The sequence below is a fragment of the Scyliorhinus torazame genome, chromosome 12, assembly GCF_047496885.1.
Source record: "Scyliorhinus torazame isolate Kashiwa2021f chromosome 12, sScyTor2.1, whole genome shotgun sequence".
Lineage (NCBI taxonomy): Eukaryota > Metazoa > Chordata > Chondrichthyes > Carcharhiniformes > Scyliorhinidae > Scyliorhinus > Scyliorhinus torazame.
In genome coordinates this window covers 183,757,730-183,775,380 of record NC_092718.1, presented here as the reverse complement: position 1 = coordinate 183,775,380, position 17,651 = coordinate 183,757,730, and the positions used below count along the sequence as shown (strand labels likewise).

Genomic DNA, 17,651 nt, shown 5'->3' with positions numbered 1-17,651 from the left:
GTTATTTAAAAAAAATATACAAACTATTTTACTAGACGGATGATTATCAATTCTGGCTCTCTTTAACCTATGCTAGTAGGCAGAGTTGTCAAACTACTACATCCACCAACTATCTCAAACCAATAATTTAATATTTGCTACTGGTCAATTTCTAAAAGCTAGCCTTTGCATGTTTATTTTGAAAGTAATTTTTCAGTTAATTTAATAAGCATCATGCCACCAAGATAGCAAAACAACATTCAGCAACAGTAGTTATCAACACTTTGTAAAAGGAATTGTGCTGATGGCAAGGATAAATCTGGTTAAAAGCCAAGTATGAACATGACATGTTTAAAGAGTACTATGTACCTCAAATACACTACCTCTACATTTATCTCCCTGTTACCTGTGTGGTGGCTGAAAAGGTCCAAAGTGAAAAAGGATGCTACATCTGACTTCCTTCTTGCTGTCTCCATTACTTTTCTTATCTGACCCTAGTGCTCTCTCTGCGTTTCCACTGCCACTGTTCCCTTCACTGTAATTTGCAGAAGAGTTAACAAGCTCAGGATCATTTATGCATACATCCTTCTACCCTTCACCTATAAAGATGTACATCAAGTGTATTAAAGCAAGATACAAAAATCCTACAACTTTTACTGCATTCTGAAACAAATTCCAGACTTCAAATAATTTAACACAAGTTAAAGTGAGATTTTGCTTCGGAAAACTGGCCTACCATAAAGCCATGACAGATGTTGAAATGCAGCTTCATTTCCCTGCTCTTAAGTTGCCAATCTTGAGCATGCATTTCTAAGAGGCATATCAAGGAAGGAGGCCAACTGAATCATTGGGCACATATAACCAGCTGAAGCTGCATCACCACATGACCTGAAGGCAGGCACCTGCTCACTGCAAGCAGTGCAGGGCTTAAAGTACAAGTGGATTTGTTAAAAGCCAACTTGGGTTTTTTTTTTTTAAATGATGCATGCACAGAATAGTAGAGGCTTGATAATGTCCTTAATAAACAGTCAAAAGCATTCAAATGCCAATTTATGCTACTCAACAATTAGGTGGTTCCATAACAGATTAGAGAAGCTATGAAGTGCATAAAATCTAATTTTCTGGAATGAGCAGGTCAATCCACTCAGCACAATGAAGTACATTAGCTCAATGATCAAACTTTACCACTTGATGGTGCTGTTACTAACACTAATTCGTACACAAGATTATTATATCACTACAATGGTCTGCTATGGAACACAAGCAGGAAAATGCAGTTTTATCCCACGTAACATGATTCACCTTGGAAGAATAAAAAAGGATATGCACTGAAGGAGAGGTGCAGACAAACTTCAGGGTTCAGATATACAAATCTAAACAGAAGTAACATCTATTGAGAAGGTGCAGAATGGACTTAAATTGATAGAATGGATGAGGTTTTCATTTGAGGTGCAACAGACTGGGGCTCCATTCATTGCCAGAAGTTAAGAAATCTCACTGGTTCAAATTTCTTCAATATGGTAAATTGGAAAAAGAAATATAAATGCAAGATTACGAAAGGGGCAAAAGGAAGAGATCAGGGAAAGGAGAACTTTAAAACATAAACATATAACGCAAGGGCTGGTTAGGACTTGGCGTGCCTTATCAAAAAGGGGCACAGCGAGAGCAAAATCCATAAACTTTTAAAAATTGAATTTTTGAAAAATAACGGCCAATTGAATGGAAACAACTACAAATCTCCAAACGAGCACAGAGACCCAATAGACTGACTGACCTTCACATGCTTGCTTCTCTCCCAAGCACAAATCTAACGAGCTCCTTAGACAACCTCCAGTATGTACTGACAATACCAGCTGAGACCTTCCAAGCTCAAGAGTACCATTAAACATCACACTACTTCTCAGTGATTTATGGGAGAATTCGAGAAGGATATGGCATTGTTGAAGGAAGCCAAGTGGGAGGAGCTGGGGTGGCACTGGAGGATGGGGGTTGTGGTGAGGTGATGCGGAGGGAGAATGCCACAACTTGTGCGCGAGATTGGGGATAATACAATTAAAGGTGATCCACAGGACACATCTGGCAAGGTCAAGGATGAGACGGCTGTTTTAGAGGGTGGAGGACACTTGCGAGGGGTGTGGGAGAGGACTGGCTAACCATGTACAGGTTCTGGTCCGGTCTGAAGTTGGGAGACATTTTGGGGTTCATTCTTCAGCACCATGTCCCCTGGGGGCCATATTTTGGGTGTCGGAACAGCAGACAGGGAAGGGGTGGATGTTTTAGCCTTCGCCTGGCTGATTGCTCGCAGGCAGGTCCTGTTGGGGTGGAGGTCAGCTTCTCCACCCTGTGCCTCAGTGTGGCTGGGGGACCTGATGGGAGTTTGTATCTTGAGAAGGTTCCTGGAGAGGGGCGATTGAGGGGTTCCATAAGAGATGGGGTTGGTTTATTCTTCACTTTAAAGAGTTGGTCACAGTCAGTTGCTGAGGGGAGGGACGCATTATTCTTCAAATCAGGTGTATTGAGTGGTAGTGCAGGAAGGAGGGGGTTCTTCGGTTATTCTTTTTATAAAATGTTCAAAACCAGAGATAAAAAAATTCAACAAAAAACAACACTACTTGTCCAGTCAGGACAGCGCTGTCAGGACACAAGCTTTCAAACTGGGATCCCAAAGGCCAGGCTTCTGTTCATCACAAATTTCGAAACCCATCTATGTCAATTAGGCTGGATATGAAAGCTATTTTTTACCATTATTTTCCTTTAATTAGCTGCTTTAACATTGGGGAAAATATGAGGAACTTATGGAACTCTCAACTATCGGCAGAGATTTCTTTGCAGAGTTTGAAAACTAGTGCAACAGGTTAAGTGACCTGAATATTTATTTGGAACGAAGTGGAAACAGTTGCAGTATTAGCATTCCAGGCCTGGATAGAGTGGACGTGGAGAGGAGGTTTCCACTTGTAGGAAAAACTAGAAGCATAGGACACAAATTTCAGATTGAAGGGGCGATCCTTTAAAACAGAGATGAGGAGGAATTTCTTCAGCCAGAGGGTAATGAATCTGTGGAACTCTCCGCAGATGGCTGTGGAGGCCAAATCACTGTCTTTAAGACAGAGATAGATAGGTTCTTGACTAATAAGAGGATCAGGGGTTATGGGGATGAGAAAAATATCAGTGATGATTGAATGGCAGAGCAGACTTGATGGGCCGAGTGGCCCAATTCTGCTCCTCTGTCTTATGGTCCAAGTCTCATTCATGAGCCAATTAACAGTGCTCCTCCCAAGTAATGTCAAGTCATTTGCCTCAGGTATTAGATAACCAAGTCTGTCACTCTTCAAACTTCTATCAGCAAGCAGATCAAAGAGCTAATTCAGCCTTGAGGCGAGATTGCCCCTCCGTCTCTGTGGCGATATACATCACTAAGTACACAAAGGGTTAATGTACATACACTACACCTAGCTAGACATTCGAGGGAACACCAGAGACATGACACACAGACAGTCGACCAATGGGTCAGTAAGATAGGACACGACCAATGGGAATTCACGATACACACAAGAGGTGACACTACCACAGGAGGGCATTACACCAACCCATATAAAAGGACACATCACATATGCTCAGTCTTTTCAGCAGAGACTCGGAGTACAGACACAGGGTTGATTGAACATCACTCCCACCACATGGATTGTAGCAGACTGGTTTGTTAGTCTGAGTAGCTATAGCAGGATTAACAGTAGCGTTGAATCCAAGTAGGAGAATTGTAAATAGTTTAATAAACGTGTTAAAACTATCTCCAAGTCTGAACCTTCCTTTGTCAGAGAAGCAGCTTATGCTACGTCAAGAGCATAACAAAACTGTCTCCTCACCCCAAATCTACCAGAGTCAGCAGCTGGCCAAATGTGGGGGTTTGGGCACCCACCAAGTAGATAAAGGAACACTTGAGCTGTCCCAAGTCACCAGGAGTAGATTAGCACCATCATTCTGATCATGATACAGCCTGCTAAAGAATGGTTCCATTAGTTTCCGTTGTTCAGCACCAGTTGCTTGCCTCTTACCTTATGGTAAGCCGCAAACACTGGATATATAGAGGAATTCAGATATTGTTCCAAGTATTTCCTCAACTCCATGACAGTAGTTGGAAAGAACAATGCAGGACAATGGGCAGCACGGTAGCACAAATGGCTAGCACTGTGGCTTCACCGCACCAGGGTCCCAGGTTTGATTCCCCGCTGGGTCACTGTCTGAAGAGTCTGCACGGGTTTCCTCCGGGTGCTCAATTTCCTCCCACTGTCCAAAGACGCGGTTAGGTGGATTGGTCATGATAAATTGCCCTTAGTGACCAAAAAGGTTTGGAGGGGCTATTGGGTTACAGGGATAGGGTGGAAGTGAGGGCTTAAGTGGGTCGGTGCAGACCCGATGGGCCAAATGGCCTCCCTTCTGCACTATATGTTCTAGGACAACAAAAATGTGCCAATATTTCAGGTGGATAAGTCGTCCCCACCAGCATAGAAATGGAGCTGAGGTAACGGATATGCAGATGAAACTGGTGAATAAAAGTGCCAATCGAGCATATTACACTTACTTTTGAAAATATCCAACCTTCACTGCTGCAGGATTAGAAGCACCGCAGAGCAGATTTCATTGCTACACTGAAAATCAGGTTATAAAAACTGAACCATAAAGGTAAAGGTTAACTATACGATGCAAAGGCAGCACGGTGGTGCAGTGGATAACACCGCTGCCTCACGGCACCGATGTCCCAAGTTCAATCCCGGCTCTGGGTCACTGTCTGTGTGGAGTTTGCACATTCTCCCCGTGTTTACGTGGGTTTTGCTCCCACAACCCAAAAGAGGTGCAGGGTAGGTGGATTGGCCACGCTAAATTGCCCCTTAATTGGAAAAAATGAATTGGGTATGCTAAATTTGTTTTTAAAACTATACGATGCAGATACAAGTAACTTTTTAAAGTATTGATAATGCAAAATTAAGTTAGGTCCAATAACTCTAAATTATGCATCATGATGTGCCACTAGTCTTCAATTCAGGCCTTGCACCAAACGGATACCACAGCAACTGAAAAATGTCTCCTCCCACCCTCACGTTTACTTCAATGGGACCAGCACGTCGGTAGCAAATGTTTCTTTGAACCATTGGTCATTACTGCAAATTAATTTATGCACAGAAATATTAAAATTTCATTAAAACTATTAGACATGAGCAAATAAAGCAAGTATTTCAGAAATGTCCCTTGATAACCAAATTAACTTAATAATTAACCTTTGAACCAAAATAGCAAACACCAGTAACTAACCAAGAACAGTCAAATTATCCTGACTGACTTAACCACTGCATTCAAGAGTGGTTAAATCCTTGTCTCCTACAACTGAGATTGGCTTTATAGGTTAGATTTATAGCCAAGGAAAATAGAAGAGCAGTTGTATTTTTTTTTTAATTTTCATTATAAATCTAGCACAGAAAAACTGTTGGTATTACTTACCCTAAAGGTTTTGGCTTGTGCGTATCTAACGAATGTAATTGACATCTTTTATTCTTTTTACTTTTAGGAATTGCATCAATAGTCTCATTCAGTTTGGACCTAAGAAGAAATTATTCAGAATTTAACAGTACAGAACTTTCATTGACAAAAACAAACATTCTGCAATATCTTCTGCAATGAAATGAAAATCGCTTATTGTCACAAGTAGGCTTCAAATGAAGTTACTGTGAAAAGTCCCTAGTCGCCACATTACGGCCCCTGATCGGAGAGGCTGGTACGGAACTGTGTTGTTTACACGTAGCCTACAATTTTGATGTTGGATTACACATACAAAAATGCTGTTTCAAGACCCTCCAACTGTTATCGTGGTTCGAACTTGCTGAACCAAAGAAAAAAGGACCCAAAATAATTTGCTGTGTGCATGTCCTTCTACATCATCCCTCATTTGATAAACACCAAGGCAAAGGTCAGGCTCCAGTATATGCAGTTTAAAAAAAAATAAAATAAAAACAGGCAAGAAACATTTAAAAAGCATCCTAACCCTACTGCAAAGCGACGTAGGTAACAAAGGTGAGGAAAAAGAAAACAAAGTCCCATGCCTTCAAAACATAGGTCGGCTTCTGGGCTTGGCTTTCATTATGGCAGAATTATAAAGTTATTTGTTTTTGAATAGCTATAGATTCAGCCAAGTCAATTAAAATGGCACATTAAAATCATTTTGAAAATTTAAAATGGATCAAAAGTCGACAACCATTAAAATGTTCTTTTTTGTGAAATTGAACTGGTCAACTTCAATAATTGCTCATTTCAGCCAATGTGTGTTTTTAGTTATAACAGTATTATATTCAACACTGTTGAAATTATCCCGACTGATCTAGGCACCTCTGCTTCACAACTCACAGGGAGACATACATAGAACATAGAAAATACAGCACAGAACAGGCCCTTCGGCCCACGATATTATGCCGAACCTTTGTCCTAGATTATCATTGAATTTACAGTGCAGAAGGAGGCCATTCGGCCCTTTGAGTCTGCTCCGGCTCTTGGAAAGAGCACCCTACCCAAACTCAACACCTCCACCCAACACCAAGGGCAATTTGGACATTAAGGGCAATTTATCATTGGCCAATTCACCTAACCCGCACATCTTTGGACTGTGGGAGGAAACCGGAGCACCCGGAGGAAACCCACGCAGACACGGGGAGGACGTGCAGACTCCGCACAGACAATGACCCAAGCTGGAATTGAACCTGGGACCATGGATCTGTGAAGCAATTGTGCTATCCGCAATGCTACCGTGCTGCCCTTAAGAACAATTAAATCTACACTATCATTTTACCATAATCCATGTACCTATCCAATAGCTGCTTGAAGGTCCCTAATGTTTCCGACTCAACTACTTCCACAGGCAGTGCATTCCATGCCCCCACTACTCTCTGGGTAAAGAACCTACCTCTGATATCCCTCCTATATCTTCCACCTTTCACCTTAAATTTATGTCCCCTTGTAATGGTTTGTTCCACCCGGGGAAAAAGTCTCTGACTGTCTACTCTATCTATACCCCTGGTCATCTTATAAACCTCTATCAAGTCGTCCCTCATCCTTCTCCGCTCTAATGAGAAAAGGCCTAGCACCCTCAACCTTTCCTCGTAAGACCTACTCTCCATTCCAGGCAACATCCTGGTAAATCTTCTTTGCACCTTTTCCAGAGCTTCCACATCCTTCCTAAAATGAGGTGACCAGAACTGTACACAGTACTCCAAATGTGGCCTTATCAAAGTTTTGTACAGCTGCATCATCACCTCACGGCTCTTAAATTCAATCCCTCTGTTAATGAACGCGAGCACACCATAGGCCTTCTGCACAGCTCTATCCACTTGAGTGGCAACTTTCAAAGATCTATGAACATAGACCCCAAGATCTCTCTGCTCCTCCACATTGCCAAGAACTCTACCGTTAACCCTGTATTCCGCATTCATATTTGTCCTTCCAAAATGGACAACCTCACACTTTTCAGGGTTAAACTCCATCTGCCACTTCTCAGCCCAGCATCGCATCCTATCTGTCTCTTTGCAGCCGACAACAGCCCTCCTTACTATCCACAACTCCACCAATCTTCGTATCGTCTGCAAATTTACTGACCCACCCTTCAATTCCCTCATCCAAGTCATTAATGAAAATCACAAACAGCAGAGGACCCAGAACTGATCCCTGCGGTACGCCACTGGTAACTGGGATCCAGGCTGAATATTTGCCATCCACCACCACTCTGACTTCCATCGGTTAGTCAGTTCGTTATCCAACTGGCCAAATTTCCCACTATCCCATGCCTCCTTACTTTCTGCATAAGCCTACCATGGGGAACTTTATCAAATGCCTTACTAAAATCCATGTACACTACATCCACTGCTTTACCTTCATCCACATGCTTGGTCACCTCCTCAAAGAATTCAATAAGACTTGTAAGGCAAGACCTACCCCTCACAAATCCGTGCTGACTATCCCTAATCAAGCAGTGTCTTTCCAGATGCTCAGAAATCCTATCCTTCAGAACCCTTTCCATTACTTTGCCAAACACCGAAGAAAGACTAACTGGCCTGTAATTCCCAGGGTTATCCCTAGTTCCTTTTTTGAACAGGGGCACGACATTCGCCACTCTCCAATCCCCTGGTACCACCCCTGTTGACAGTGAGGACGAAAAGATCATTGCCAACGGCTCTGCAATTTCATCTCTTGCTTCCCATAGAATCCTTGGATATATCCCATCAGGCCCGGGGGACTTGTCTATCCTCAAGTTTTTCAAAATGGCCAACACATCTTCCTTCCTAACAAGTATTTCCTCGAGCTTACCAATCTGTTTCACACTGTCCTCTCCAACAATATCGCCCCTCTCATTTGTAAATACAGAAGAAAAGTACTCGTTCAAGACCTCTCCTATCTCTTCAGACTCAATACACAATCTCCCGCTACTGTCCTTGATCGGACCTACCCTCGCTCTAGTCATTCTCATATTTCTCACATATGTGTAAAAGGCCTTGGGGTTTTCCTTGATCCTACCCGCCAAAGATGGTTCATGCCCTCTCTTAGCTCTCCTAATCCCTTTCTTCAGTTCCCTCCTGGCTATCTTGTATCCCTCCAATGCCCTGTCTGAACCTTGTTTCCTCAGCCTTACGCAAGTCACCTTTTTCCTCTTAACAAGACATTCAACCTCTCTTGTCAACCATGGTTCCCTCACTCGACCATCTCTTCCCTGCCTGACAGGGACATACATATCAAGGACACGTAGCACCTGTTCCTTGAACAAGTTCCACATTTCACTTGTGTCCTTCCCTGCCAGCCTATGTTCCCAACTTATGCACTTCAATTCTTGTCTGACAACATTGTATTTACCCTTCGCCCAATTGTAAACCTTGCCCTGTTGCACGTACCTATCCTTCTCCATTACTAAAGTGAAAGTCACAGAATTGTGGTCACTATCTCCAAAATGCTCCCCCACTAACAAATCTATCACTTGCCCTTGTTGATTACCCAGTACTAAATCCAATATTGCCCCTCCTCTGGTCGGACAATCTACATACTGTGTTAGAAAAGCTTCCTGGACACTGCACAAACACCACCCCATCCAAACTATTTGATCTAAAGAGTTTCCACTCCATATTTGGGAAGTTAAAGTCGCCCATGACTACTACCCTATGACTTCTGCACCTTTCCAAAATCTGTTTCCCAATCTGTTCCTCCACATCTCTGCTACTATTGGGGGGCCTATAGAAAACTCCTAACAAGGTGACTGCTCCTTTCCTATTTCTGACTTCAACCCATACTACCTCAATAGGGTGATACTCCTCGAACTGCCTTTCTGCAGCTGTTATACTATCTCTAATTAATAATGCCACCCCCCCCCCACCTCTTTTACCACCCTCCCTAATCTTATTGAAACATCTATAACCAGGGACCTCCAACAACCATTTCTGCCCCTCTTCTATCCAAGTTTCCGTGATGGCCACCACATCGTAGTCCCAAGTACCGATCCATGCCTTAAGTTCACCCACCTTATTCCTGATGCTTCTTGCGTTGAAGTATACACACTTCAACCCATCTCCGTGCCTGCAAGTACTCTCCTTTGTCAGTGTTCCCTTCCCCACTGCCTCATTACATGCTTTGGCGTCCTGAATATCGGCTACCTTCGTTGCTGGACTACAAATCCGGTTCCCATTCCCCTGCCAAATTAGTTTAAACCCTCCCGAAGAGTACTAGAAAACCTCCCTCCCAGGATATTGGTGCCCCTCTGGTTCAGATGCAACCCGTCCTGCTTGTACAGGTCCCACCTTCCCCAGAATGCACTCCAATTATCCAAATACCTGAAGCCCTCCCTCCTACACCATTCCTGCAGCCACGTGTTCAACTGCACTCTCTCCCTATTCCTAGCCTCGCTATCACGTGGCACCGGCAACAAACCAGAGATGACAACTCTGTCTGTCCTGGCTTTCAACTTCCAGCCTAACTCCCTAAACTTGTTTATTACCTCCACACCCCTTTTCCTACCTATGTCGTTGGTACCAATGTGCACCACGACTTCTGGCTGCTCACCCTCCCCCTTAAGTATCCTGAAGACACGATCCGAGACATCCCTGGCCCTGGCACCCGGGAGGCAACATACCTTCCGGGAGTCTCGCTCGCGACCACAGAATCTCCTATCTATTCCCCTGACCATTGAATCTCCTACAACTATTGCTTTTCTATTCTCCCCCCTTCCCTTCTGAGCCCCAGAGCCAGACTCGGTGCCAGAGACCTGGCTGCTAGGGCCTTCCCCCGGTAGGTCATCCCCCCCAACAGCATCCAAAACGGTATACTTGTTTTGAAGGGGAATGGCCACGAGGGATCCCTGCACCGTCTGCCTGTTTGTTTTTTTCCCCCTGACGGTAACCCAGCTATTCTTGTCCTGTACCGTGGGTGTGGTTACCTCCCTGTAACTCTTCTCAATCACCCCCTCTGCCTCCCGGATGATCCGAAGTTCATCCAGCTTCAGCTCCAGTTCCCTAACACGGTCTTTGAGGAGCTGAAGTTGGGTGCACTTCCCGCAGGTATAGTCAGCGGGGACACCGGTGGTATCCCTCACCACCCACATCCTACAGGAGGAGCATGTAACTGGCCTAGCCTCCATCCCCTCTTACCTTACAGAATATAGCTGCCGTGTGGACTAACTAGATCTCTGCCCTCCGACTCTGCTCCCAGTCAGCTACACTTCCTGTAAACTCCTGGCTCTCTTTGCGGAAATGTCAGAAACAAAATGAAAGGAGCACCTTACTCCCTCCTCCCCCAACTCCCTCGGTCACCCTACTCTCACTATCGCATTCAAAAGCACCAAATTCAGCACTCAGTGCAAACTCCAATGATTTTAAATTCACTGCCACACAGCTCCCAAGTTCACTACAGAGCCAAACTCATCAACACATTTCAAAGTTAGATATACAGGCGATTAAACAAAGTTTAGTTGAAATTATCAGGAGTAATAAGTCAGCATTTTTCAATTTAATAGGTTTTAACAACAAGAATGACCACTTCAATTTACCTTGCCCTATTTATGAGTCAAACCCCATATTTATTCCCTGCTGAATCAATTTCGCTAGATCACTTTTCAAAGAACAAAGAAAAGTACAGCACAGGAACAGGCCCTTCAGCCCACCAAGCCTGCACCGACAATACTGCCAGTCTAAACTAAAATCTTCTACACTTCCGGGGTCCGTATCCCTCTATTCCCATTCTATTCATGTATTTATCAAGATGCCCCTTCAACATCACTATCGTCCCCGCTCCCACCACCTCCTCCAGCAGCGAGTTCCAGACACCCACTACCCTCTCTTGCCTCGTACATCTCCTCTAAACGTTGCCCCTTAAACCTATGCCCCCTAGTAATTGACCCCTCTACCCTGGGAAAAAGTCTGACTATCCACTCTGTCTATGCCCCTCAATTTTGTAGACCTCGATCAGGTCGCCCCTCAACCTCCCTCGTTCCAGTGAGAACAAACCAAGTTTATTCAACCTCTCCCCATAGCTAACACCCTCCATACCAGGCAACATCCTGGTAAATCTCTTCTGCACGCTCTCTAAAGCCTCCATATCATTCTGGTAGTGCAGCGACCAGAATTGAACACTATACTCCCAATTGTGGCCTAATTAAGGTTCTGTACAGCTGCAACATGACTTGCCAATTCTTATACTCAATGCCCCGGCCAATGAAGACAAGCATGCCGTATGCCTTCTTGACTACCTTCTCCACCGGTGTTGCCCCTTTCAGTGACCTGTGGACGTGTACTCCTAGATCTCTTTGACTTTCAATACTCGAGGGTTCTACCATTCACTGTATATTCCCTACCTGCATTAGACCTTCCAAAATGCATTACCTCATTTGTCCGGATTAAACTCCATCTGCCATCTCTCCGCCCAAGTCTCCAGACAATCTAAATCCTGCTGTATCCTCAGACAGTCCTCATCGCTATCCACAATTCCACCAACCTTTGTCATCCGCAAACTTACTAATCAGACCAGTTACATTTTCCTCCAAATCATTTATATATACTACGAACAGCAAAGGTCCTAGCACTGATCCCTGCGGAGCACCACTAGTCACAGCCCTCCAATTAGAAAAGCATCCTTCAATTGCTACTCTCTGCCTTCTATGACCTAGCCAGTTCTGTATCCATCTTGTCAGCTCACCTGTGATCCCGTGTGACTTCGCCTTTTGTACCAGTCTGCCATGAGGGACCTTTCAAAAGCCTTACTGAAGTCCATATAGACAACATCCACTGCCCTATCTGCATCAACCATCTTTGTGGCTTCCTCGAAAAACTCTAATCAAGTTAGTGAGACACAACCTCCCCTTCACAAAACAGTGCTGCCTCTCACTAATGCATCCACTTGCTTCCAAATGGGAGTAGATCCTGTCTTGAAAAATTCTCTCCAGTAATTTCCCTACCACTGACGCAAGGCTCACCGGCCTGCAGTTCCCTGGATTATCCTTGCTACCCTTCTTAAACAAAGGAACAACATTGGCTATTCTCCAGTCCTCCGATACAGTATAGCATATGTATTAACAATCTGCTGCCTCTTAATGTAGTTGAAATCTGATTGGTAGTCAGTCAACAAACTACTCAGACCACCTTTCTCAAATAGAGCAACATGGGGCAACAGCAATGTGCAAAACCTAGTTTACTGCACGAGTTAGTCTGTTCAGGCAACTTTATTCAACACATTTCAGAGTAGATTTGAAACAAAGGATTATACAGTCAGTAAACAAGCACATTATAAATAGCTCAATGATTTATTAGCAAAATGGGTTATAAAAATCAGATCTAAAATAATTCACTTACCCGTGCACATAAAATAACGTGAACAGCTTTTTTGCATCAGTCATGCAGGCACGAGTTACCGACAGAACTCCCGTGGGTCCCACTGAAAGTGGCTCCAGGGCTGGATTGCCAGATTCTACTAGCTGGGAGAAAAGACGCTCCACACTGCGTCTACATCCAACACATGGGACAAGCTGCGAAAGTGCACTGAAGACTTCACGGGATGTTACCATCATAGCAATGTTAAGATCTTGCTGCTTGAGCATGCCATGTTGCTGAAACAAAATTATTCAAACCTCAATTCTATGATACATAAATATATCAAAAATACTTAAAATTACAAATGCAGGAGATCTTTGTTGGAAAAAACTCTTCAGTTGATCTTGATTACTTACCTCGAAATACAGCAGCTTAGCGCATTAAGGCTTCTTCAAAGAAAGCAGCTAAGCTTTTAAATTGCAATTTCTTTTGAATTAAGATGCTTGCATTGTCAGTCAAAAAACTATTTTAATATGGACTACAGATTCTAGACTCCTGCTTTCACTTTCAGCTAGAATCAAAATAAAATTAATTAGAATTTGGAATGACTTCAAAAATGGTCCAAGTATGATGGAAAAACTGGCAAATAGCTTAGCATTTTGCAAGGGACTGATTTGGCACAAGGCTAAAGAGCTGGCTTTTAAAGCAGATCAAGGCAGGCCAGCAGCTCTGTTCAATTCCTGTACCAGCCTCCCCGAACAGGCACCGGAATGTGCCGACTAGTGGCTTTTCACTAACTTCATTTGAAGCCTACTGGTGACAATTAGCGATTTTCATTTTCATGTTTAAAATTTCATGGGTTGAGATAATTACTGGCATGGCCATTATTTGTTGCCCTTGGTGATGAGCTGCTTTCAACAGCTGCAGTCCATATGGCGTTGTTACACCCACTGTGCTGTTAAGGATGGGGTTCCTTTCTGGAGTACCCGAGATTAGGAGAGGGGGACAGGGCTACATTAGAGGGGGCGATAGTGGAGTAGGAGATAAAAGATGAGATTGGGAGGATGCAGTCAGGGAAGGTGGCAGGGCTGGATGGGTTTCCGGTGGAATATTATTAAAAATTCAAAAATAAGCTGGTACTGCTGATGGTGGGGATGTTTGAGGAGGCGATAGGGAAGGGGGTGTTACCACAAACTTTAGGGCAGGCATCGATTTCCCTGTTACTGAAGAAAGATAAGGATCCGACGGAGTGTGGGTTGTATATGCCCATATCACTTTTAAACGTGGAGGCAAAGATATTGGCGAAGGTACTGGCAGGTAAGCTAGGAGTGCCTCCCGAAGGCGACAGGTGAAGATCAGACAGGGTTTGAGCAAGGGAGGCAGCTTTTTTCGAACAGGAGGGTATTGTACGTGGTTATGGTACCGGCGGAGGTGAAGGAAACAATGTGGTTCTGGCATTGGGTGCCGAGAAAGCGTTTGACCGGGTAGAATGGAGGTACTTGATGGCAGTTCTGGAGCGGTTTGGAATTGGACCCAAATTTGTGGAGAGGGTAAAGCTATTATGAGGAGCTGAGGGCCAGCGTCCACACAAATAACATCAGCTCAGAATACTTTCCTCTATCGTGGAACTAGGCAGGGATGTGGGACTAGGCAGGGATGTCCTATGCCCCCATTGCTGTTTGCACTCGCGATTGAGCCATTGGCCATCACATTAAGAAGTTTGGGGGTATGAAAAGGGATAGTGGGGGGGGGGGGGGGGTGGAGTGCGGAGAATAGAGCATCGGGTGCCCTTATTTACCGATGACTTGTTATTATACGTGTCGGAACCAAGGGTGACAATAGGGGGAATCCTGGAGCTGCTTCGGGTGTTTGGGTCTTTCTCAGGGTACAAGTCAAATCTAGACTTAAGTGAAAATTGTGGTGTCTCGGCCAGGGGTGGGGTTGTCATTCCATAAGGCAGGGACTCACTTTAGGTACCTGGGGGTGCAGGTTGCTCGAGATGGGGGGGGGGGGCTCCGTAGGTACAACATTTCTAGTTTGGTGGAGGGTGAAAGCTGATCTGGCAAGTTGGGATGGTCACCCTCTGTGACTGGCGGGTCAGGTACAGGCGATTAAAATGAATGTGCTACCGCAATTCCGGTTTATTTTTCAATGCCTGTCGATTTTCCCGCCAAAGGCATTTTTTTTTTTAATTTTTTTTTTTTTTATTAAATATAAAGAGAGACTGAAGGGACGATTACCTCGTTCATATGAGGGAAGGTGGCCAGAATTAAAAAGGTGCTACTACAGAGAGGAAAGCAGGCAGGTCGTTTGGGTCTTCCAAACCTGATGTATTATTGCTGGGCGGCAAATATGGAGACGGTACGGAGCTGGGTCAGAGGGTTTAACTCCCAATGGGTCGGGTAGGGGGTCGGGATTGAAGGCGCTAGCGACAGTGCCGCTCCCGACGCCCCCAGGGAGATACTCAGCGAGTCCCGTAGCAAATGGCTTCGTTGAGAATTTGGAGGCAATTCTGACAGCACTTCGGGTTGGGGGCTGGGTCAAGGGAAATGCCGATATGGGGGAAACCATAGATTTGAGCATGGGAAGTGGGGTGGAAATTTTCGGAGATGGGAGGAGAAAGGAATTAGGACACAAAGATTTGTTTCTGGAGGGTCATTTTGCAGGATTGAAGGAGCTGGGAGCGAAGTATGGGCTCGAGCAGGGGGAAATATTTAGATACATGCAGGTTTGAGACTTTGCCAGTAAGGAGATATAGAGCTTCCCAGTAGAGCCGGCTTCCACATTGCTGGAGGTGGTGCTGATGACAGGGGGACTGGAGAAGGGAGCGCTAGAAGGGATCAAGGCAAAGTGGGAGGAAGAGTTGGGAGAGGGTATGGAGGAGGGGTCCTGGTGTGAAGTGCTTTGGAGGGTGAACGCCTCCACCTCGTGCACGAGGTTGGGGCTGATACAGCTGAAGGTGCTGTATAGAGCGCACCTTACAAGGGCGAGGATGAGCCGGCTCTTTGAGGGGGTAGAAGATGTATGTGAACACTGCGGGGGGGGGGGGGGGGGGGGGGCATACCATGTTCACATGTTTTGGTCCTGTCCAAAGCTGGAGGATTACTAAGAGGTTTTTAGGGTAATCTCTAAAGTGGTGCACGTGAAACTGGACCCAGGCTCTCAGGAGGCCATATTCCGGGTGTCGGACCAGCCGGGGTTGGAAACGGGCGCGGAGGCAGATGTTGTAGCTTTTGGGGGTTTGGTGGGAGGATGGGATCATTGTTATTGATATGGGGATTAACATTACATTTGTTCATCATTGTTTATTGTTGTGTAAATTTGGGAGAAAATGTGAAAAAGGAGATTTAAAAAAAATATATATATATATATTTTTTTATAAAAGGATGGAGTTCCAGGTTTTTGATCCAGCCAGTGAAGCAACAGGAATATATTTCCAAATCAGGATTGAGTGGAGCTTGGAGGGAGACTTGCAGATGGTGGTATTATTAGGTGTCTGCTGCCCATGTCATTCTAGGTGGTAGAAATCATGGGTTTGGAAGGTGTTTTGGTGAGATACTGCAGTGCATCTTGTAGATGGTACACAATCACTGGCGGAAAGTGAATGGTTTTTCATGTCAATTAAATAGGCTGGCATGGAGTTTGGAAGTGTTGCAGCAGCTGAACTCACCTACCAGAGTATTCCAACCAACACTCTTCACTTATATTTTACAGATAAAGGGATTAAGACAGTCACACCACAGAATTCCCAGTCTCTGACCTATTCTTGTAGCCACAGTTTGTGTGGAATGTCCAGTAAAGTTTGTGGCAGAGTTTTTGTTTTAAAGTTAAACTTGGTCTCTTCCATTTGTTAAATACATAGTAATTTATAATTATGAGCATTTGACTCGAGATATGTTTTAAGCTACAACAGGTTTTTGGTATGAACAAAATTATATAGATGGGTTGGTTGAGTGGGTGATAAAGTGACAAATGAATGAGGTCATGCATTTAGGGAGGTCAAACAGTTTTAGAGTATACACAGTAAATGGGAATATACCAAGAGGGGTGGATGAAGGGAGAGATCTTGGCGTACAAGTACACAGGTCACCCAAAGGCAGCAGTTCAGATACGGCAGCAGTTCAGATACAGTTGTAAAGGAAGCATATGGAATGCTCTCCTTCATTGACAGAGGTATAGAATTTAGAAATACGGATATAATGTTCGAATTGTATAAAATACTGGTGAGGTCACAACTGGATTAGTGCGTAACTCTGGTTACCATACAGGAAGGACGTAATTTCTCTGGAGAGAGTGCAGAAGAGCTTTACCAGAGTGTTACCAGTGTAGCTATAAGGAGTTTTGATTGCTCAGGGTTTGGAAACAAGGCAGCTGAAGGGTGCATGGACAAGATGGACGGAATGGTCTCCCTCGGTGCTGTAACTTTGGTTCTATAGGTTCAGAATTTAGGGTTATTTGCAAAGATACACCCTGCTCTTAATGCTCAAACAATTTTGTAGCTTTTAGAACTATTATTTATTAACAACATGGGACAATGACACTTCAGGGTTCAAGAAAAGACATTCACACGAGTTGGTGCTTATTCCTGCACTCACATTATGGCAGCTGGGCAACGATTAGAGCAGAGAAACAAAGCAAGCCAGGATGGAAGCAAAGCATGAATCTACTCCAGGGCAAGAAGTCACATGGGTGAATACACTGATGAATCCACAAGAAAGATGACTTGATTAATCAGTTAGTAGAAAAGTGAACTGAAATCAATTTGATAATTTATCACATTATTGAAACCAGTGCTCAAGTAACCGATCACATCGTACAGATAAAGTTAAAATTAAACAAAAAGGGAACGGAAAT

At 44.2% G+C, this 17,651-nt stretch overlaps 1 protein-coding gene across 2 annotated transcripts in view; it reads right to left on the bottom strand.

The window, feature by feature from the left end:
• Nucleotides 1-17,651, bottom strand: part of ggnbp2 (gametogenetin binding protein 2) — a 53,612-nt gene that overhangs the window by 11,275 nt on the left and 24,686 nt on the right. For both annotated transcript variants that reach the window (XM_072469481.1, XM_072469480.1), the window contains exons 3-4: nt 12,840-13,093; nt 5,473-5,571 (exon numbers count right to left, since the gene is read on the bottom strand). In XM_072469481.1, the coding sequence (XP_072325582.1) occupies nt 5,473-5,571; nt 12,840-13,093 (353 nt within the window). The remainder of the gene's footprint in view (nt 1-5,472; nt 5,572-12,839; nt 13,094-17,651) is intronic.